The following is a 22,937-nucleotide window of genomic DNA, read 5'->3' as shown; positions in this document are numbered from 1 at the left end:
CTCTCCTTGATTAGTTTCCACCCATTGCTTCTTGTTTAGTTTTAATTATGAAGTGCCAATAGATTATGTGCCATTTATTTGTTATGAAATTTATTTGCCGCCTATCTCGTGTCATTTGATTCTGTCAGTATCATTTCCTAGTGACCGCATATTTATTTTCTCCACAATGCCCGTAGTAAAAACAGATGAGTTCAAATAGGACGCCCGAGCGGCTCATTAATCATTCTGCAGAAAATGAAAACATTTTTCTGCATAGCAAGACAAGCTACTAAAGTCAGAGATTTTTATTTAAGAAAGTTTATGAAGCCCACTGGGGCCTGCAATCGTTCTTGGAGATAAGTATGACACCAGAAGGTGCAGCATGTCAGTTTCCTATTTTTAAAATTACATTATAAAAAAGAAACAAAAACCTGAGGCGAACAACCTGGTAATTAAAAGATGAAGTATCAATAGGAACGACAGGGTTTCAAGCCCTACCCAAGCTACATCAGGATGCGTTCTTTCTCAAACAAGCTCTAATTTTGTATTCAAAAGTCGTGAATGAACCACGCAGAAGTTATCATTCCATTTCAGTTTCATTCCGGAACGCCGTTAATCGTTAAAATATGAAAACCGGGACACAACCAAATAATGAAGGGTTATCCACAGACCTACCTTCAAGGGTTCCTGAGGAGAATCAGCGAAGTTTGTTACAACGCCGTGCTGGTTACTGAAGTCTTGCTGGTGGCTATTTGTGAAGGCTCGAAAATTGGGTGGCAGAGTGTAGACCCCGTTTTGTGGGTAATGGCTGGGGGCTTGGAAATCATCTCCAAGATAGACATCTTCAGATCCATTTTCACTGGCCCTGCCAGAGATCTCAAACATGCTTTTATCTTCACCCTCATTATGATGGACAGGCCAGTCACTCACACGCATTTCACTTGGGGTGTGTCCTTGGTCGTACACAAAGCGGTCGACAAACACATTCTGGTCATGCCCATAATCCTGAGAATAAAGTGTCAGTGATTACTAGTGAACATTATCTTGGTTAGATAACGTGACTAGTATTAACATACTAGAACACACTGACGTGACTAGTATTAACATACTACAACACATTGAGGTTAGAGAATAAGAACTAATAAAATGTTAAATTTACTGGTTTATTAAATGATCCTTCAATTGAAGGTGACTCCAAGCATAGGTGAGCAGAAGGTTGGACTAGAAGACCTCCAAGGCCCCTTCCAGTTCTGCTATTCTGTAATTGCCAGGATAGCAACCAGCATAAAAGCTCTCAGGTGAAGCATCAGGAAGAACCACCAGTATTATCTATCACTTCAGAAATTTAACAGATTCCTCCATGCCTTCAGCAGTGACAGAACTTCTAATATACTGCTTTTACTGCAAAAATTGGGGCTATATTTAGAAATGTATCTTCCTTGAGAATAGGAGGTGTTGGGCTATATAGCGCAGGAACAAATTACCAAATTTCAGTTCTATGAGAGTCATGGGTCCTGGATTTTGGACGCATTCTGTAAGTCAGCCCATTTGTGGTACCTTGGTTCAAAATTTGTTGCCCTATAATGCACCATTTTACCCTGTTAAAGGTCACATACAGACAAACAGGAAAGGACAGAAGAGAGACAGACAGAGAGATATTGATAGATGACAGAGAGATACAGAGAGACAGAGATACAGATACAGAGAGATATAGATAAATGGATAGATAGATAGATAGATAGATAGATAGATAGATAGATAGATAGACAGACAGACAGACACACAGATAGACAATAAAGCACCATATCCAGTTTCTAATAAATCAGACAGAACAACATTTCAATATTCATTTTGGATCAGCCAGGAGATCCTTTAAGCTTGTACAAAAGCAATTCAAATAAAACTCACACTTGGTGGGTTTGTTGCAACTGGGTGATCATTCCATTTGGCGGCATCCTGATCCCAGGGTTCATGCACTCTATACAGAAAAAAGGGAGGTTTAGAAACCCATTTGTTTGTATAGTCTTATTGTCATCACATACACACATACAAACTACGTTTTTTCTGATAGATTTCAGAAGATAATGTGTACATGCCATTTGAATGCAATTTTGTAATTATAACTTTTCAGAGGAATAAGTGTGTGTGTGTGTGTGTGTGTGTGTGTGTGTGTGTGTGTGTGTGTGTGTGTGTGAAGTGACAAGTTTCTTACTGCTCATGTTCTTCAGGTGCACTGTAGTCAGAAAGCTGATCTCCGCTGTCTTCTAGCATGTCATGAGGAAGGTCTGTCAATAGCTGTTGTAGCTGAAAGGAAAATACAAATATGGGAATAAGGGACAAATATCTCATAGTAAAACGTATCTTGCCTACTCTCAAGACTTTAATACCAGAGGACTTTGAATTAAAAGAACTACCTTAACGATGTAGCTACAAAGGTAGTCTAATGGTGGCTATTTGGCTGTTCTGCCACAAATGTTTCTTAGAGAGCACAAATAGGTAAGGTAAGGAAGGAAATTATAAGGGATGCGGTGGCTCAGTGGCTAAGACGTTGAGCTTGTCGATTGAAAGGTCAGCAGTTCAGTAGCTCGAATCCCTAATGCCGCGTAATGGGGTGAGCTTCTGTTACTTGTTCCAGTAACTTCTGCCAACCTAGCAGTTCGAAAGCAGGTAAAAAATGCAAGTAGAAAAATAGGGACCACCTTTGGTGGGAAGGCGTTCCGTGCACCTTTGGCATTGAGTCATGCTAGCCACATGACCATGGAGACGTCTTCAATCGCAATGGATCTTCGGTTTTGAAACAAAGATGAGCACCACCCTCTAGAGTTGGGAATGACTAGCACATATGTGCAAGGGGAACCTTTACCCTTACCTTTTAAGGAAGGAAATTAGGGAACTTAAAGAGTCATTATGCAAATATATTTATGAAAGCTCGTTACTTGAATAATTAGCACACGTGCAGCTTTGAGCACTGTGTTTTAATCAATTTTTTTTTTTAAAAATGGATCCATGTTCAGTTTGCTATTTTTTGCCAGGAGATCCAGCTTCGAGAGCTATATTTTGCTCAACTTGTTCCATATGACATACTGCCATCCGAGATATTTCAAAGAGCCGGGTGGCACAGTGGTTAGAACACAGTTCACTGCCAGGAGTTCAGTTCTGACTGGTTGACTCAGCCTTCCACCCTTTTGAGGTCCATAAGATGAGGACCCAGATTGTTGGGGGCAAGATGCTGACTTTGTAAACTGCTTAGAGAGAGCTGTGAAGCACCGTGAAGCAGTATCTAAGTCTAAGTGCTATTGCTATGAGACAGGATATGCAATTAAAGTACCTCTGATTAACTATTTCATTCTCAGAAACAATCAAGACTAGGGTGAGCCAACCTTAATTCTTTCGTGTGAGCTTTCCCTTCCCCAGTGGTGCTGATCCCCCTTCTCAACCACATAGCAGCTATCTGTCTCACACATCCAAATACCGTTTAGCTCAGGCATTGTGAGAAAACTGCAATTAATGCACTTCAGTTTATTTTTAATCACTGGTCTTTGGCCGCAAGATAAACTTTCAAACAAACAAGCCGTTCAGTTTCCTGAGTAATATCGTGGCATGTCTTAAAAACATGGTATTGTTGTGAGAGACGGTCTTTCTCTCAAATTTGGAGCAGATGCTAATATTCAACTGACACTTTTTGAAGCAGAAAGTAGAACGGAAATAGTACCAAATCTGTGCAGGATTAGTCTTTTTGGGAGGAAAGGCAACAGATTGTTCATGGACAATATCCTCGACCTACAATTCATTTAGTGACCATTCAAAGTTACAACGGCACTGAAAAAAAGTGACTTATGACCGTTTTTCACATGGCCATTGCAGCATCTCCCTGGTCATGAGATTAAAATTCTGCCCCTTGGCAACTGACTTCTATTTATGATAGTTGCAGTGTCCCGGAGTCATGCAATCTCCTTTTGTGACCTTCTGACAAGCAAAGTCCGTGGGGAAGCCGGATTCACTTAACAATCATGTTACTAACTTAACAACTGCAGTGATTCATTGAACAACCGTGGCAAGAAAGGGAACAAAATGGGACAAAACTCACTTAACAACTGGCTTGCTTAGCAACGGAAAATTTGTGTTGCCCAATTTGTGTTGCCCAATTGTGGTCGTAAATCAAGGACCATCTTATACTATCTTCCCACCGCAGTTCCCTCCATTTCAGCTATTCGCTATTCAGTTTATTTTGAGCAAATTAAATACATTTTCCCAAAAAAAAAAAAAAACACCTCCTGAACTTACTTGGTGCAAAGAGTCCTGAATAGAATATACCTGTTCTTCTAAACCTTCTGTGAGATTTTGGTACATAGAATGGATTTCAACTAATACATCTGTGCAGTACATTTTCTTTTTCCCACAACATTACTAGAAAACTGTATATAATAATATAAGCAGTTATCAGATCATAATCTACCACGTTTCTTTCCCATGGAGCCTTTAACGTGTTTATTAACTGGGGAAAAGAAGCAGCCTAGAAATAAGACGAGGACAAACTAGAGTAATAAACTTTAAAGTTCCTCTGTTATCAAAACCTGGGTAACTCCTGGCACCAAAATTAGCAGGAAAACCACTGACTTTTCTAATTACTTTCAAATAAATCTTATTTCACGCTAACACAATTAAACTCGGCACAATGAGGGAAACATCTAAAATAAAATCCTGCCCTATTTGTATTAGCCTTTACTTTTATTTATACGCTAATTATAATGAAGTAAGAAGGGGGAAAATATCAACTTTATAACAACTACGTCAGCTATTATACCACTCCATAATTCTTCGGGACCAAATCTATTTCAAACAGCTTTGCTAAAATAAAACGAATGTATCTTCAGGCCTTTCTATGATATATTAATCTTTCTAATGTCCTGTACCAAAAATATAAAATTCTAAGAGGAATGAATCCCTGAGATGCAGCAAAATGCTTAACAAGAGCCATTTCCCCACCTGCCCTAGCTTTCAGAGAATAAAATTAAAACTTATAAGATACTCATATTGAACTACTGCATAAAACACCATACATGTCTCCATGCTACCCACATTACTAAATACTCCATACAAGAGGCATAATTCAGTTTGTTGCAACAGCAGATAACCTGGAGATGTACAGAAGCTTTAGTCAGAAGAAATGAGCAAGGGATTTTTATTCAGATTTTAAAGGAGCAGCTCCAATGAGGCTGACATCATGAGAAACCAAAGAGTAAATTCAAGCAGATTATGATGTCACAGAAACGTTATCTTTCCAAGACAGCATTAGCTTTTAATGAAAAAGTAGCTGGTGAAAGCTTCCAGAAATAAGTGACGTCTAACTTCTCTAAATTGAATTCAAGTGAAATTATGGCAGGCAAAGGTTTGAAAGCAGACAGGATTGATAATACTTCCGACAAGTTTTGCCAACAGGTAGTTCTTACCTCTTGCTCCCTAGCATAATCCTCTTGGTCATATTCGTCATCTTCATTTTGCATCTGTAAAGCTGCACTGTCAAAATCCAGCGACATGATTCCCAGCTTGTTTCTTGGGCCACCTGGGAAAAATAGCTATTTTAAAATTCCACGTGCAATTAACCATATAAGCAGTGGTGGGATTCAAACTTTTTTATTACTGGTTCTGTGGGCATGGCTTAGCGAGCGTGGCAGGGGAAGGATACTGTAAAATCTCCATTCCCAGCCTACTCCATGGGAAGGTTACTGCAAAATCCCGATTTCCTCCCGATCAGCTGGGACTCCGGGAGGGGGGCAGAGAATAGATGTGGGCGGGGCCAGTTAGAAGTGTTATTTACTGGTTCTCTGAACTACTCAAAATTTCCACTACCGGTTCTCCAGAACTGGTCAGAACCTGTTGAATACCACCTCTGCGTATAAGGCTTTGGTAAAAGAATGCCAAATTCAATGTAACATTTCAGTTCACAAATATTTTGTAACTCTTACTTTGTTTCCTACAACTTTTAATCACTGAGCTCTTGATTTTCAGGATACTTTGTGTAGGAAATTTGTGCAGGCAGATACTGTACAGGTGTTACCACCCGCGTTAAGTCACACTTATTCAATAGAGCTATTTACAAGATTGCCCCTTCCCAATTCATCGATCCCTTATTTATATATCAATAACCAGTTTTAGTGGCTTAAAAGTCGCATATGTTATTTCCCTATTTCTGAAATAAAATACAAATACAGTTTCTTGTATCAAGGCACAGAAGATTAATTGAATCCTTCTGGCTTACTTAGAATGTACAGAAGAGGCTAAAAACTAGAATCTTGTAAAATTAAATCAAGAAATCTGTCAAACCAACTCAGTTCAGTGGATCTCCTTCAGATGCAGCTTGAGAACAGTAACAGTAGCCTATTCTAACTCGTAATAGTGGGTATTTATAATTATGGGGTGGGGTTTTTTTTTTTTGGCTTTTTCTTAGATGTTTCATACCCATCCAGAATTCTTTGGGATTGAGGTGGATTAGAAATATGGTAAAATTAATTCTATATTGGTTTTAATTAAATAATTGTATAAATAATTGATAAAATTTCCATCTGTCAATAACAAAAGACCACAGCTTGGATCCGCACATATTCTATGCAGATACCTTATGACATCCTACATTATGTACTTATAGCTTATGCACCGAAGGCAAATTCCTTGTGTGTCCAATCACACTTGGCCCAGCCTGGCCCAGCTCATACCATACCATACCATCCATACCCTACCCTACCCATACCATAACTAAACCCTACCCTACCCTACCCCATACCCCATTCCATTCCATGATGCTCCAGATGTTTTGGAATTGCACCCATGGCGCCTGTTACCATTGGGGCTACCTTTGCATATGTATATATGTATGTATGTATGTATGTCTGCCTTCCATTGAGGACCTGTATACTGCACGAATCAAGAAGAGGGCCGTGAAAATATTTACAGACCCCTCACATCCTGGACATAAACTGTTTCAACTCCTACCCTCAAAACGACGCTATAGAGCACTGCACACCAGAACAACTAGACACAAGAACAGTTTTTTCCCGAAGGCCATCACTCTGCTAAACAAATAATTCCATCAACACTGTCAGACTATTTACTGAATCTGCACTACTATTAATTGTTTCATAGTTCCCATCACCAATCTCTTTCCATTTATGACTGTATGACTATAACTTGTTGCTGGCAATCCTTATGATTTATATTGATATATTGACCATCAATTGTGTTGTAAATGTTGTACCTTGATGAAGGTATCTTTTCTTTTATGTATGCTGAGAGCATATATGCACCAAGACAAATTCCTTGTGTGTCCAATCACACTTGGCCAATAAAAATTCTATTCTATTCTATTCTATGTATGTATTTATATTTTATTGTATTGCATATCTTTGTATTTATGATGACTATGATCATGATTTATCACATATTGCTTGTGTGTACACTGAGAGCTTATGCACCAAAGACAAATTCCTTGTGTGTCCAATCACACTTGGCCAACAATTCTAATTAAAGGCCAAATCCAGGCTGAAGCATCTGCCTGACAACAACCTAACCCATAATATCTAATACTCCCGGATCAATAACTGCCCCCCACCCTTTTTTTTTTTACTACAGCCACGTCCGCGAGCATCTACAAGAGAGAATCCACGCTCCCCCCCCTCCACAGCTCCCAATTTCGGAAAGCGCATGCGTCGTTCTCACGACAGGCAAGGTTCTAGTCCGCAGCGAGGAACCGGTCTGTGTGCGGGGAAACTTTTTTTTTTTTAATGAAAAACTGCCTGCGTGGAACTTTTTAAAAAGTTTCTCCGAAGATGGGTCGTCAAGGAAACTACAAAGCGCCGCGGGAGAAGGAAAAGCGCTCGGAAGGGGAGTCCGAGGCCGTCCTCGTTTCCATGGCAACCACCGGTAACCGTCACCCGGGGCTTTTCCACCGGGGCCCAGCCGTCCACGTTCCCCAGGAGCCGGGCCTCCCTCCCGCCCCACAGGCCCCCGCCTTGAACAGCCACCCGGGCGCCTCACCTTCTCCTCGGCGCTTCGCATCCCAGCTCGAGGACCCTGTTTTCCTCCCGCTTCCGTGTGACAACCTAACCCTGCTGTTCCTTCGGGGAGGAGTCTATGCTTATGGACGACGCATCCATCCAATGAGACGAAACGTCGTCCTGTCAGGTCTTGCGTTTGGAGAGCAGGAAAAGGCGGGACTTTCGCGTGGTCCGCTCCACCCACCCATCCTTAAGCAAGTTCGGTTGCTTCGCGCCGCTCTATTGCTTTTGAAAGCTGGCGCGGGCGGTGGCGGGAAGAGAAAGCTGATCGGCGATTGGCTGGGAGGTTTAGCCAATCGGGAGAGCGAGGGGCGGGCTAAATTACTTTAAAGTCCTTTAAATTAGATTAAATGCTTTTATTTAACAAGGGTGAGCAGAATAGTGCTTAAACTTGAGATTCATAAACAAAGCAAATATTTATTTTATTAAATTATTTTATTATTATTTTTATTTAAAATAAGCTATTTTCCAAAGCATCTGAAGGCCAGGCAAGGAATAATGGATGGAAACTGACCAAGGAGAGATTCAACCTAGAACTAAGGAGAAATTTTCTGACAGTGAGAACCATCAACCCATGGAACAGAAGTTGCCTTAGGACGTTGTGGGAGCTTCATCACAGGAGGCTTTCAAGAAGAGATTGGACTGCCATCTGTCAGAAATGGTGTAGGGTCTCCTGCTTGAGTGGGAGGGCGGGTTGGACTAGATCAGGGGGTCTCCAACCTTGGCAACTTTAAGACTTGTGGACTTCAACTCCCAGAATTCCCGAGCTTCCTCTTTTAATCTACATCCATATTACATCTGCCCGATCGCAGATATTACTGATCACTCAATGTTTGCTATTTGGCAAGCCGTGCATTGAAAGTGGGACAGAAACCATGCCTCTGAAAATACATCCACAGACAAAATTTATTTGCAAACATTATGATCGTAAAGATGAAACTTTCCAGGGATGAGAATTGAAGGAGAGAATTACAAGTCTATTGCTTGGCCAACTTTTATAAATATGAATCTGATGGCATTGTGCATACTGTATATATATATATAATAATATATAACTATGAATCTGATGGCATTGTGTGTGTGTGTGTGTGTACACATATAAATTTGAAGATACCCTGAGAAAACTCTATTTTGTGTCTATCTGTATCACGGGCAATGCAATATTAAAGATGTGCATTTAAAAGTAAAATCCATTCCTGCTACAGCTTAATAAACCCAATGTACCAGTCCTTAACTGCTTGCTTTTAAGCAGGTAAACAAGCTAAGAAAGGACATCTTTATATGATGTCTGAATTTAGGATTATTTTCGAGTCCATGCAAGTGCCTTGTGGTTGACTTAAAATCTAGGTATTGGCCCTAATTCTAACTTTCAACATCACACCTCTTCTGCTTAACACACTGCGAGGAATGGATCTACGCTTGTTAGCATCCTGATTTATGAAGCCAGGATTCCTGGCTTAAACTGGCATGCAAAAATGCCCCTTGAGATTAGCAAAAGTGATGGTGCGGAAGAGTTCACTTCAGAAATTCAAGCATTTTTCTGAGATACCTGGTCTTGGTATGGACTGGGTTGGTATGGGGTTGGATTAGAAGACTCTAAAACAGTGGTTCTCAACCTGTGGGTCACGACCCCATTGGAGGGTTGCATGATGATTTGCCAGGGGTCGCCTAAGACCATCGGAAATATGGGAAGTATACTTGCGAGTTGAAGAATCGTGCTCCAATGGTTGACTCTACAAGCCAGCTGCAGGCTCTTCAAATCGCTAGCCGAATTCGGCTTCAGGCACGATGAATTAAAAAAGAGAGAAATCTTTGCTCTCAAGCCAGCTGCAATCACTCCCAATCGCTAGCCTAATCTGGCTTCAGGTGTGATAAACTTAATAGGGGAGGAGTCTCCGCTTTAATGCCTCCATCCTCAAGGCAATCGCAAGTAGTTAAGATCGCTAGCCAATACGGCTTCAGGCGTGATAAATTCAAAATGAAAATAATTTTACAGTTGGGGTCGCCACATCGTGGTGAATTGTATTAAAGGGGTCGCCACATTGTGGGGAATTGTATTAAAGGAGTCGCAGCACTATAAAGGTTGAGAACCACTGCTCTAAAACCTCCTCCTGATTCTATTCTGTGATTTTGAATCTGCCCTTTAAGAGCAAAAGCTTAGCATTGCTTCAAACAATGCTGGATTTGTTGATAGCATTCAGGTTTCTTTTCAAAGCTGCAAGGAATAGATTTGCAGAAATCTCTTTCTCTCCATGATATATATATATAAATAACAGAACCACTCCAGGCATATTGATTTACAGAATATTTCCAGTTGAAAACACATACAGGGATAATGCAGCATGAATGTTTATTTTTAAAAAAAATTCTTTTCTTGACTAATATAGGAACAAATGAATCCCAAACCCACAAAATACGGAATGAAGAAAAATACAAAGCGTGCAATAAAAAAAACAGCGAAATAGCTTCTAAACAAAACAATGTATTCGCTTAACCCTGAAATATGATGTAGGATTGCTTTCTTTTATCTCAAAATCCCCATACTATTTGCATCTATGTTTTTTTTATTTTTGCTGGTTCAATTCCAGTGTCTTTATCTACAAGCCAATAAGCAAACATTTTGCAGATTAAGTTTTTACTAACCCTTTGGCCTCCTGGTAGAACTGCATTATATGATAGGATTACATAAGAAGTCTAAATCTACCACATTGTTAGCGTCCACTTCAAAATGGTAACTAATTTCCACTTATAATCTTAGTAAGCATTGCCGCCTCGTTTAAAAAACCAGCAACCTATAACTGGTCCAATTAGCGGTTAGCATCAGTATTCCATCAGGTATATTGGTGGGGATTTTTAATAATAAAATAATCTGTTTATTGCTGACTGCAAATCCCTTAGATTTTTGTTGCATGAAACAGAAACAAAAATGATGATTATGGTTTTGATGATTAGACAGAATAAATTATAGAGGGGAAAACAGTTATATCGTAACCACAGAGCAAGAGGTAAATTTATAATTGTACTTATAGGTGCTTCAAACATTGGAAGCTACTTTTTTCTTTCTGTTCTATTCTGTTTACTTTTTCTTTCATGCACTTTTGGCTGGTTCTTTAATTTTTCTTCTTTTTCTCACTTTATATTCATTTCTATTAGTCTTTATCTTCTATTAACGTCTTTAATAAAAGTATATTTTACAATGTGAACTGAGCTTTTGATGCCTGTTGATGTCACGGACACACAAATGTCATTTCCTTGGCAGCAAGAGCAACGTGGTTTCCGTGGTCCTTTTCAGAATGTTTTTTTTTTTGAGTTCCCAGTCCGAGCTACAGTGCTGAGATTTCCTTGTGGTCTCTCTTCCAAATGCAAATCAAGTTCAGTCTTTCTCAAGCTCCTTGAAATCAGCCCAGGAAAGACTCAAATTAATTTATCAGCTTTAAAAAACCCCACAGCTCTGGTAAAAATATGAGTCATTTCCCCCAAATCTCTTACATTAAAAGGCACATATTTTTGCTTCGGGAAGGTTGGTTTGTGCTTTGACATCTTTTTTGGAGCTCTTCAAAATGTTTTGTGGAGTACCTCTGGCTCATGATTTCTCCCCAGCCTCTTGGTCTCTCCAGGGGTTATGTTTTGCCAAAGTAAAATAGTTGTCGCTGGTCAGATGCAACATGAGAGGTGTGATTAAATTCATGTTTCTCAATCTCAGCTGCTCCAAGAATGTTTGGACTTCAACTCCCAGCATTCCCCAGTCAGCCATGTTGACTCAGGAATTCTGGGAATTGAAGTCCACCCAACTTAAAGTTGTTGAGGTTGAGAAATACCGATTAGACAAACGCATTGGACGGAGACCTAGACAAACACACAAACTAATTCATCTGCAACCTCATCAAGAGGTGTCTCCTTTGTGGAATTCTGTGCGCAGGAAATGAGTCCAGAATAAGTCACTAGCGATGTTGAGGAGACGGTGACAAAAGAATGGTCTCGAAAAGAATGTGAGTCAACAAAATTATTCCTTAGAATGCATCTGCCCCAAACCCTTTCCTTACAGGCTGGCAGAGCCTTAATTCACTTCCAGAAGAGATAATTGGCAATTTGTTCTCCATATGGTAGCGGATAAGATGATCCACGCTATCGAATGTATGATCTTTGGTTCTAACCTGGAAAAGAAAAGAGACCATCCAAGAATTTAGTAAGTATAAGGTGTTCAAATTCTGCAATATTGTGACCTTCTAAATGGTAGCATGAATTTGTGCAGCCCACCTATAAGATTTCATGGGTGTTAAGCAGGAGTGGGCTGCTGGGGGTTTGCAGGGGTTCGGTAGAAACTCTAGCTCTGTGCAGTTCGAAGAACCCCAAAATCCCACTCTTGGCTGGCCCCACCTACCCCATCCCACCCCTACCATAAGTCCCCACGCAGCCCGTTTTGGATGCAGGTAAGTGCAGGGTGTGCGCAGAGACTCAGGGAGGGTGACAAACGGAAGTTCGGGAAGGCTGGAAACATGCCCGTTTTCAGCCTCCAGAGGGCCTCCGGAGCCTGGGGTCAGCCACTGAATAGGCATGGCAACAGATCAGCCAATGAGGACTGTTTGGAAACTGAAACAGGAAGGAGCCTCGGCGTGGCTCCGTAGCTCTGAGCTCCGAAACTGAAACTAGTCTGCTGCTGGAACTGAAACCAATCTCTCCTCTCTACCACCTTGGAAAATCTGCCATTGGTATTGTATATTTACCTTCCTGTGTTAAATTGTATATAAAGAGAAGCTAATGGTTCCTGATGAATCAGTTATCTGTGTGTGCTAATATAGTTATTAAATGCCCATAGTCATATATATGCTTATATATTGTATAATTATTTCACGCTTATGCTTATATATACTGTGTGACTAAATAAATAAATAAATAAATAAATAAATAAAATCCACACATCTCAAAGTTACCAAAGTTTAAGAAATACTGGTGTAGAAAGTAAAAGTACTACGTTGTTTAGCTTTGCCATATCATTTTCACCCTAAAGCTTCTTAAGTAATGGAAAATTAAATGCTCAATACCACAGAATGCTTCTTATTGTACAGCTATCATAAATTACATTCTGAATAAAACAACGTCTCAGTTGTTCCTACCTTGCCTTCCGGATCCACCAACAAGAGATGCTTCACTTGTCCTCCTTGCAGCCCACTCAGGACGTATTGGCCAGGTGAGGTTGTACTCTCCCGTACCAGGAAGTCTCCGTTGTTCCTTAAGAGATTCTCAGCTTGTCTCCTGGATATCTTCCCATGATAACATTCTTCATTCCAGAGTGGGGTCTTTGCATCTGTGACGCATCCGAGGCCTGCCATGTCACCGGATCCTTTCTCTACAGTTTCCGAGGCTTCTGAAAATGAAATAAAAGATATAAAGGTAAAGGTTCCCCTCCCACATATGTGCTAGTCGTTCCCGACTCTAGGGGGCGGTGCTCATCTCTGTTTCAAAGCTGAAGAGCCAGTGCTGTCCGAAGACGTCTCCGTGGTCATGTGGCAGGCATGACTCAACACCGAAGGTGCCTGGAACGTTGTTACCTTCCCACCAAAGGTTTCCCACCTATTTTTCTTCGTGCATTTTTTACGTGCTTTCAAACTGGTAGTTGACAGAAGCTGGAACAAGTAATGGGAGCTCACCCTGTTATGCGGCGCTAGGGATTCGAACTGCTGAACTGCTGACCTTTCGATCAACGAGTTCAGTGTCTTAGCCACTGAGCCACCATGTCCCTTAAAGAGATAGATCGATTGGTTGATCGATAGATAGATAGATAGATAGATAGATAGATAGATAGATAGATAGATAGATAGATAGATAGATAGATAGATAGATAGGTAGGTAGATAGATAGTCCCCAATATAAAAGATATAGAGACCATCTATTTCCAGTGTATGAGTTCACCCATCCTTAGTGAGTGGGTTTATGTCTTGAATAAGCCACAGCTGTCATGATGTACATAACAGATTGTGTCCACAGACATAAAAAGAACAGAGTATCAATAACTCTTTAGCTCAGGGGTCTCCAAATTTGGCAACTTTTAAGACTTCAACTCCCAGAATTCCTCAGCTAGCCGTCAGTCAGTCACTAGCACGGATGATGTTACCTAGTTTGAGTCATGATGAACTATCTGCAAGAAAACAACCAAGCTCAGACAGCACCAAGGACCCCTCATTTTGATCCTGAGTTACAAATATTTTTCTTTATTGGTACAGGTCCTGCCTGAGCTATAGGTTTTATTCATTTTAAAGCTAGCACGACAGCAGTCTTCCAATACTTGATGGGCTGTCAGGAGTGGATTTATGGATAGGACAAGAACCAATGGATGTTAGTTTTAATGGATGTTAGCTTTACTGCAAGAGTCAAAAAGAGGGCTGTGAAAATATCTACAGACCCCTCACATCCTGGACATAAACTGTTTCAACTTCTACCCTCAAAACGATGCTACAGAGCACTGCACACCAGAACAACTAGACACAGGGACAATTCCCTCAACACTGTCAAACTATTCACTAAATCTGCACTACTATTAATCTTCTCATCGTTCCACCCATCACCCATCTCCTTCCACTTATGACTCTATGACTGTAACTTTGTTGCTTGTATCCTTACGATTTATATTGACTGTTTCCTACTATGATTTGATTGCTTATTTGTACCCTATGACTATCATTATAGTCATAAAGTCTTAAAGTGTTGTACTTTAATGATTCTTGATGAATGTATCTTTTCTTTTATGTACACTGAGAGCATATGCATCAAGACAAATTCCTTGTGTGTCCAATCACACTTGGCCAATAAAGAATCAATCAATCTATCTATCTATCTATCTATCTATCTATCTATCTATCTATCTACCTACCTACCTACCTACCTACCTACCTACCTACCTACCTATCATTCTATTCTATTCTATTCTATTCTATTCTATTCTATTCTATTCTATTCTATTCTACAGTTTGGCACCTGAAGTCATGAGTGCTCCATCACTGCAGCTTTCCAAGGTTGGAGAGCCACAGGTCTGATTAAAAGATCTAAATCCCTTCCAGGTTTATGATTCTATTTCATGACCTTGGCACTGCCCTTAGGAGCGAAAGCTTAGCATTGCTCCAAACAATGCTATGAATTCCTTTATAACGGTTCGTGTTTCTTTTCAAAGCTGCAAGGGACAGATTTGCAGAAATACAAACGGACTTCAAATGAGGAACTGGACTTAGGGAATTCTGTTCTGCAAGGAGGGTTCTGGTCATACCTGATGCAGCTTGTAAGTTTTGAGTATTGATATATCGAGGGTCATCAAAAAGATCAACTTTGCTGCTACTTTTCAGCAACGGGGCATCTTGGTTTGCTGCCTGAGTTGGTTTGCTGATATCTGCAATTAATCATCACAAGGAGATCTTTCTTTAGTTGTTGTTTTTTAAAAAACCCTCAAAAGCTTATTCAACAGCACAAAATACTACCAAGTTAATCAAATTAATGCGAGTTTTCCCACCAAGAAAAGATTAGGATGTCTGATTTCCTAATATTCCTAGTATCTTAATAGTGGTACCTACGAAAACCCTATGTATAATGTGCTGTCTGTCTTAAAGAAACACCACTGTTAAGGAAAGTACCTAAACCATTCCATTCTGACTTAAATACAAATAATACTATCAATCAATCAATCAGAATAGAGCTGGAAGGGACCCTTGAGGTCTTCTAGTCCAAGCCCCTACTCAAGCAGGAGATCCTATATCCTACACCGTATATATGGTGAACCTAGGTCAGGGGTCTCCAACCTTGGTCCCTTTATGACTTGTGGACTTCAACTCCCAGAGTTGGAATCCACAAGTCTTAAAGGGACCAAGGTTGGAGACCCCTGACCTAGGGGAAGTGTGCCAGAGGTGGCATGCAGCGCCCTCTCTGAAGCCACGTGAGCCGTTGCCCCAGTTCAACTTCGCTGCGCATGTGCTTGGGTCTCCCACTGGCCAGCTGGTCTTCTGGTCTCTGCTGCGCGGGAGCGGGGCATGTGCGGGGGGCGCATGCAAATGCAGGGGGGGCGTGGCTCATGCAGGGGGCAGTTTGCGCATCGCATGAGTAGGAAGCATGCACAGTGGCCGCGCATGCATTGCATTTTGAGGGTTCATAGGTGCAGGCGCACATGAGCGCGTTTTGGGCACTCGGTCCGGAAAAGGTTAGCCGTCACTGCCCTATGCCATTTCAAACAGGTGGCTGTCCAGTCTCTTCTTAAAAACTTCCAGTGATGGAGCCACCCACAGCTTCTGACTTCACTGGTTAATTGTCCTCACTGTTAGGAAGTTTCTCCTCAATTCCAGGTTGCTTCTCTCCTTGATTAGTTTCCATCCATTGTTTCTTGACCTGCCCTCTGGTGCTATAGAAAATAAATTGATCCCCCTCCTCTTTGTGGCAGCCTCTCAAATACAGGAATACTGCTATCATGTCCCCCCTAGTCATTCTTTTCTCCAGACTAGCCAAACCCAAAACCTGCAACCCTTCTTCATATGTTTTAGTCTCCAGGCTCTTAATAAGTCTTGTGGCTCAGACTGTTAAGACAGTCTGTTATTAACACAGCTGCTTGCAATTACTGCAGGTTCGAGTCCCACCAGGCCCAAGGTTGACTCAGCCTTCCATCCTTTATAAGGTAGGTAAAATGAGGACCCAGATTGTTGGGGGCAATAAGTTGACTTTGTATATAAATATACAAATAGGATGAAGACTATTGCTAACATAGTGTAAGCCGCCCTGAGTCTTCGGAGAAGGGCGGGATATAAATGCAAATAAAAAAATAAAATAAAATAAAATAAAAATAGTCTTAGTTGCTCTTCTTTGCACCTTTTTCCAAAGTCTGAACATCTTTTTTGTAATGCAGTGACCAAAACTGGATGCAGTATTCCACATGTGGCCTTACTAAGGCTTTATAAAGCGGTAACTAATACTTTTTTTTTTGCAATGTGATGAATTATAATCAGTGTGATTAGAATTCATTAGAAAAGTGTGCACTGCATTAGCATGCCTAAGAACATGGACAGAAGATTATGTAAACAGGGCTGATGGAATAATGATTGGAGGTGGAGGGAAGCATTTTTCTTCTTCTCTTTCTCCTTCTTCCTTACAGATGCTGACAAGTGCTTTATTTTCTACTGAATTCCAGTAGCACCCTCCTGAGGAAGTCTCAGGTGGCCTCAAAAAGTAGCCTTGGGGTCCACGAGTCTTGATTGTCCCCAAGAAGTCCAATTACGAAAGCTCTTCCACCTTTGATGGCTCCTGGGAGACTCATTTGGTGGCTTATTGGACCAGATCAAAATGGCCGTACCTATTCTAGGTATTCCATTCTAGAATGTGAATGGGAAGAGGTATAAAACCCAGCTCAAGATATGCCGGTTGAACAGAATAGCATCCAATCTTCACCTTTGCTACTTCTCTTTGCCTGTAATTTAGCAACAGGCATCCTGAATGGAGGAGGATCTTCTATTGGGCAAGATGGAGGCAGTTTTGAATTACAAACAGATTGAGACTGGATTCTATGATCATTTCCTTCACCAAGACATGAAGGCAAGAACCAGCTCTCTGTAACAGTGGTGAAATCCAATTTTTTTTACTACCGGTTCTTTGGGCGTGGCTTGGTGGGCATGGTGTGGCTTGGTGGGCGTGGCAGGGGAAGGATACTGCAAAATCCCCATTCCTTCCCTACTCCTGGGGAAAGGATATTGCAAAATCCCCATTCCTTCCCCATCCCTGGGGGAAAGAAACTGCAAAATCTCCATTCCCACCCCACTCTGGGGCCAGCCAGAGGTGGTATTTGCCGGTTCTCCGAACTGCTCAAAATTTCTGCTACCAGTTCTCCAGAACCTGTCAGAACCTGCTGGATTTCACCCCTGATGTGTAAGATATAGGCAACCCACCTAGTGCTCTGTGCTCATCCGGGCAGTTTTCATAAAGCTGCTTAGAACTGGGACTATCATCCTAAAAAAAAGAAAGAAAGAAAAAAGAAATACAGAAGCAAATTACTACGAGGAATTTTCGGCAGATTCAGGTCTGAACAGTGGTAGGAGACTAACTCAGAGTTCAGGCTGATTATTCCAGAAGGCATACTTACTCCACATTGTTGCTGCTCAGCAGAGATGGGACGGTTGATCTTTTCTTCCGGTATTATCTTCAGCCTGACATCGGACAGCCCACCTACGGGGGGTTCCTTCCCAGGAATTTCATTATAGTATCCGCAGTCTTCCTTCTCTTGAATGTTCCAGGTGGATCCATCCAGATTCACCCCTTCTCTGTGCAAAAAAGCCAAGCAACAGCTGAAATGTACAACTTTGGCAGTACCACATTAAGTCAGTGGGCGGTTTATTATTTTTGAGGGGTTTTTGGTAGTCTCTGAGCTTAGTTGTTTTCTTGCTGACATTTCATGACCCAAACTAGTGCCCTGATGATGTTACCTAGTTCGGTAATAAAACATCTGCAAGGAAGCAACCAAGGTCAGAGAGCACCAAGGATCCCTCATGTCAAACCTGAGCTACAAATAAAAGGTAAAGGTAAAGGTTCCCCTCGCACATACGTGCTAGTCATTCCCAACTCTAGGGGGCGGTGCTCATCTCCGTTTCAAAGCCAAAGAGCCAGCGTTGTCCGAAGACGTCTCCGTGGTCATGTGGCCGGCATGACTCAACGCCACAGGCGCATGGAACGCTGTGACCTTCCCACCAAAGGTGGTCCCTATTTTTTCTACTTGCATTTTTACGTGCTTTCGAAACTGCTAGGTTGGCAGAAGCTGGGACTAGTAATGGGAGCTCATCCTGTTACACAGCAGCACTAGGGATTCGAATCGCCAAATTGCCGACCTTTCGATCGACAAGCTCAGCTGTCTTAGCCGCTGAGCCACCACAAATATTCTACTTTTATTATTTCTTGTTCTCCAGTCCTATACATGGGCTCACAAAAGACAAGAACAACCTAGACAATGACTAAAAACATCACAGGAAAAGGTGGACATGCCCAAAAGTTAAAAAATGTTGGACGAAAATACATACTTGGTTGGAAAAAATGATAAAACAACACATAGACTTGAAACCAGAGATATTTTTATTGGGCATTTTACCAGAAAAATATGATTAAAGGACTATATATTTGATTTTACATGTACTAACTGCAGCTAGAATTGTATTTGCACAACAATGGAAGAATGGTGAGATCCCGACAGATGAGAGTATAAAAATATGATTAAAGGACTATATATTTGATTTTACATGTACTAACTGCAGCTAGAATTGTATTTTCACAACAATGGAAGAATGGTGAGATCCCAACAGATGAGAGTGTAATTAAGAAAATATTAGAATGTGCAGAAATGGATAGACTAACGTTTACTATTAAAGATAAAGAAGAAACTGAATATTTTTTGATACGGGACTTATTTTATCAATGGTTAGACAACAGAAACAGAAGTTAGAAATGGGGAGGCATAAAAAGAGGAAATGTTAAAATGGAGAGTTGTTAAAAGTAGATAATGTTAAATATTATTGTTATTATATTATATGTTATTGTGAGGAATACTGTTTGGATTATGACTGCTTACAAAAAACAGTTGCACCCAGATCACACCCTGCTTGATGGAAATTGAATTTTTATATGTTTTTATAAATGAAATAAATAAAACATTTAAAAAAAAACATCACAGGAAAAGAAACATTAGAATTTTAAAAACTAAACTCAGATTTTAAAAAAGCAGCTGGGTTAAGTAAGGAACTTAATGATGAATTATGAAAAACCTTCTCCTGATTTGGAACTGTCAAGAAGACTCTAAAGCTGATCATGAATCCACTGCTGCCCCTTCACAGCTTCTCTCAATGACACAAAAATTGGTGATCTTTGAGCTGCTTCCCATAGGCTGTTGGGAGAACACTGGAGAAGCGATTCTCTTGTTAAATTTGGGGGTGGGGGGATGGAAACAAGGGTGAGGATAAGGGTAGAGATATAAGCGCCCCTTTATAGTTTGTCTTCTGAAAAGAACAACTTGTGTTGAGTCTTGATTTTTAATTTATAAGGACATAATTTGATGAACAGACAGGAACAGGAAAGAAATATGGGGCCAGGCAGTTTGATTAGGAGAACATGACTCAAGAATTTAATTATGTGATTCACAGGAACTGGAAAAGACATTTTCCATCTGTTCATCTCCCGGGGGCAAGAGGGATCAACGCCAAATATAACAGTGTGAGAATATAACAATGTCTTCTCCAGCCTGGTGCCTCCAATTGTCTTAGGTTACATGCAGGGGTGGGCTTCAAAGATATTAGCAAGGGGTTCTCTGCCCAGTTGCTGGGTGGGCGTGGCCACGATGGGCGTGGCCTAGTCGGCCTCCTGCACCACACGGGGAGGGGAGTTTTTGCCCTCCCCAGGCTCCAGAGGCTTTCCTCGAGCCTCCAGGAGGGCGAAAACGACCTCCCCAGGCTCCGGAGGCCCTCTGGAGGCTGGAAACAGGCCCGTTTCCGGCCTTCCCGAACTTCCAGTAGGCCTGTTTATCGCCGTCCCCGAGCCTCTGCGTGTGCCCTGCATTTACCTGCATCCAAAATGGGCCGCATGGGGACTCCTGGGAGAAGTGGGGCGGGGTAGACGGGGCAGGGCCAGGCAGGAACAAGATTCTCTGAACTGCAGAGAATCTTAGCTAAAGGTTCTCCTGAACCCCTGCGAACCCCCAGCAGCCCAGCCCTGGTTTCATGTACCAAAGGCCTATACTGCTCAGACTATATGAATACCGAAATCCAACGCAACTTAAGCTGGAAAATAAATATCATCCATCTAGCAAAACATTCAGCAATACACTGTACAGCAAGGAAAACCTTTCACGGTACGATTGCAAGAAATCCCTTTCAATTTGCAACCTGCAATTTGTTTCCCTTTCGGAATCGCAAGGTATCATTAGCACCTTACTTTAATGTAACACGGTTAGTTAAATAAATGTGAATTTATGTTCTTTATTATCATAGCCTGCTGTTCTTCCTCGTCTCCAAGGCCATTCGCCCATCAAATAGTCCTCCATTTAGGATGACAAGTGAGCCCCAAGTTTCCGTTGTTAAGCGAGACAGTTAGGTGAGTTTTGCCCCGTTTTACGACCTTTCTTGCCCCAGTTGTTAAGTGAATCACTGCAGTTGTTAAGTGAGTTACACTGGTTTTTTTTTTTTTGTTTACATTTATACCCCGCCCTTCTCCGAAGACTCAGGGCGGCTTACAGTGTATAAGGCAATAGTCTCATTCTATTTGTATATTTTTACAAAGTCAACTTATTGCCCCCCCAACAATCTGGGTCCTCATTTTACCTACCTTATAAAGGGTGGAAGGCTGAGTCAACCTTGGGCCGGGCTCGAACCTGCAGTAATTGCAGGCTGCTGTGTTTTAATAACAGGCTTCTTACAGCCTGAGCTATTCCGGCCCCTGTTGTTATGTGAATCTGGATTCCCTGTCGACTTTGCTTGTCAGATGGTCGCAAAAGGGAATCACGTGACCCCGGGACACTGCCACCGTTATAAATACATTAATTTTAATCACATGACCATGGGGATGTTGTAACGGTCATAGGCCTGAAAAACGATCACGAGCCACTTTTTAAAGGGCCGTTGTAATTTTGAATGGGCGCTAAATGAATGGCAGGACTACCTGCGCCATTCCAGCTGCCTCCCAATTTAACCTTTTGCTTACCTTTCTTTGGAAGCACTCAAAGCAGGAGGAGTTTTCAAGTATTGTTTGAACCGGAGCTCGAAAGCTTGTCCGATGGTATTGATGACCTCTTGAGCTATTCCAGAGGGACATTCCAAAATATGGCATGCTGGGGGGGGTGGAAAAGAAACAGTCACAAGGAAAAGGGATGTGAAAGAAACACAGGTAGACCTTGACTTACGACCACATGACAGGACCCAACATTTCTGTTGCTAAACGAGACATTTGTTACCCTGTATCCACGACAATAGGGATAGGCGGTGGCTCAATGGCTAAGACGCTGAGCTCGTCGATCAAAAGGTCGGCAGTTCAGCAGTTCGAATCCCTAGTGCCGTGTAATGGAGTGAGCTCCCGTTACTTGTCCTAGCTTCTGCCAACCTAGCGGTTCGAAAGCACATACGTGCAAGTCAAGAACGACTAGCACATGTGTGCGAGGAGAACCTTTTTTATTCCCGAAAATAAGACCCAACTGGAAAATAAGCCCTAGTTTTTCAGGATTTTTCAGGATGCTCGTAATATAAGCCCTTCCCCCAAAATATAAACCCCAGTTAAGATCATCAGCCAGATGGTTGCAATTAGTAGTGTGTTTCCCCCCAAAATAAGACCTAACCAGAAAATAAGCCCTAATACATCTTTTGGAGCAAAAAATAATATAAGACCCAGACTTATTTTCAGGGAAACATGCAATGGTGGGTTTCAAAATTTTTTACTACCGGTTCTGTGGGCGTGGCTTGGTGGGCATGGCATGACTTGGTGGGTGTGGCTTGGTGGGCATGGCAGGGAAGGATACTGTAAAATCTTCACTCCCTCCCCACTCCAGGGGAAGCATACTGCAAAATCCCCATTTCCTCCCAATCAGCTGGGACTTGGGAGGCAGAGAATAGATGGGGGAAGGGCCAGTCAGAATTTTTACTACCGGTTCTCCGAACTACTCAAAATTTCCGCTACCGGTTCTCCAGAACTGGTCAGAACCTGCTGAAACCCAGCTGTGAAAATATGGTAAAAGTGAGTTTCGCTCCATTTTACAACCTTTCTTGCCGCAGTTGTGAAAAGCGAATCACTACAGTTTTGTTAAATTAGTTACACGGTTATGTGAACTTGGCTTTCACGTGGACTTTGCTTGGCAGAAGATCGTAAAAGGGGATCACATGACACTCCCCTTCCCACCCATCCCCGGGACACTAGGACCAGTGG

At 41.6% G+C, this 22,937-nt stretch overlaps 2 protein-coding genes across 5 annotated transcripts in view; both read right to left on the bottom strand.

Annotated features, from left to right (window-relative positions):
- CEP152 (centrosomal protein 152) overlaps nucleotides 1-8,151 on the bottom strand; it is a 41,999-nt gene extending 33,848 nt beyond the window's left edge. For all 3 annotated transcript variants that reach the window (XM_058156637.1, XM_058156638.1, XM_058156639.1), the window contains exons 1-5: nucleotides 8,011-8,151; nucleotides 5,430-5,542; nucleotides 2,192-2,283; nucleotides 1,888-1,957; nucleotides 655-984 (exon numbers count right to left, since the gene is read on the bottom strand). In XM_058156637.1, the coding sequence (XP_058012620.1) occupies nucleotides 655-984; nucleotides 1,888-1,957; nucleotides 2,192-2,283; nucleotides 5,430-5,516 (579 nt within the window). In that variant the 5' untranslated portion in view covers nucleotides 5,517-5,542; nucleotides 8,011-8,151. The remainder of the gene's footprint in view (nucleotides 1-654; nucleotides 985-1,887; nucleotides 1,958-2,191; nucleotides 2,284-5,429; nucleotides 5,543-8,010) is intronic.
- Nucleotides 8,152-10,363: 2,212 nt separating this feature from the next.
- Nucleotides 10,364-22,937, bottom strand: part of SHC4 (SHC adaptor protein 4) — a 47,666-nt gene continuing 35,092 nt past the window's right edge. The window contains exons 7-12 of one of the 2 annotated variants that reach the window (XM_058156519.1): nucleotides 21,726-21,852; nucleotides 18,133-18,310; nucleotides 17,939-17,999; nucleotides 15,289-15,408; nucleotides 13,145-13,395; nucleotides 10,364-12,184 (exon numbers count right to left, since the gene is read on the bottom strand). In XM_058156519.1, coding sequence (XP_058012502.1) covers nucleotides 12,041-12,184; nucleotides 13,145-13,395; nucleotides 15,289-15,408; nucleotides 17,939-17,999; nucleotides 18,133-18,310; nucleotides 21,726-21,852 — 881 coding nt within the window. In that variant the 3' untranslated portion in view covers nucleotides 10,364-12,040. The remainder of the gene's footprint in view (nucleotides 12,185-13,144; nucleotides 13,396-15,288; nucleotides 15,409-17,938; nucleotides 18,000-18,132; nucleotides 18,311-21,725; nucleotides 21,853-22,937) is intronic. The other variant, XM_058156520.1, reaches the window with a different exon arrangement.

The sequence above is a fragment of the Ahaetulla prasina genome, chromosome 13 (assembly GCF_028640845.1).
Source record: "Ahaetulla prasina isolate Xishuangbanna chromosome 13, ASM2864084v1, whole genome shotgun sequence".
NCBI classification, from domain to species: Eukaryota; Metazoa; Chordata; class Lepidosauria; order Squamata; family Colubridae; genus Ahaetulla; species Ahaetulla prasina.
This window is presented reverse-complemented; position numbering and strand designations above follow the sequence as displayed.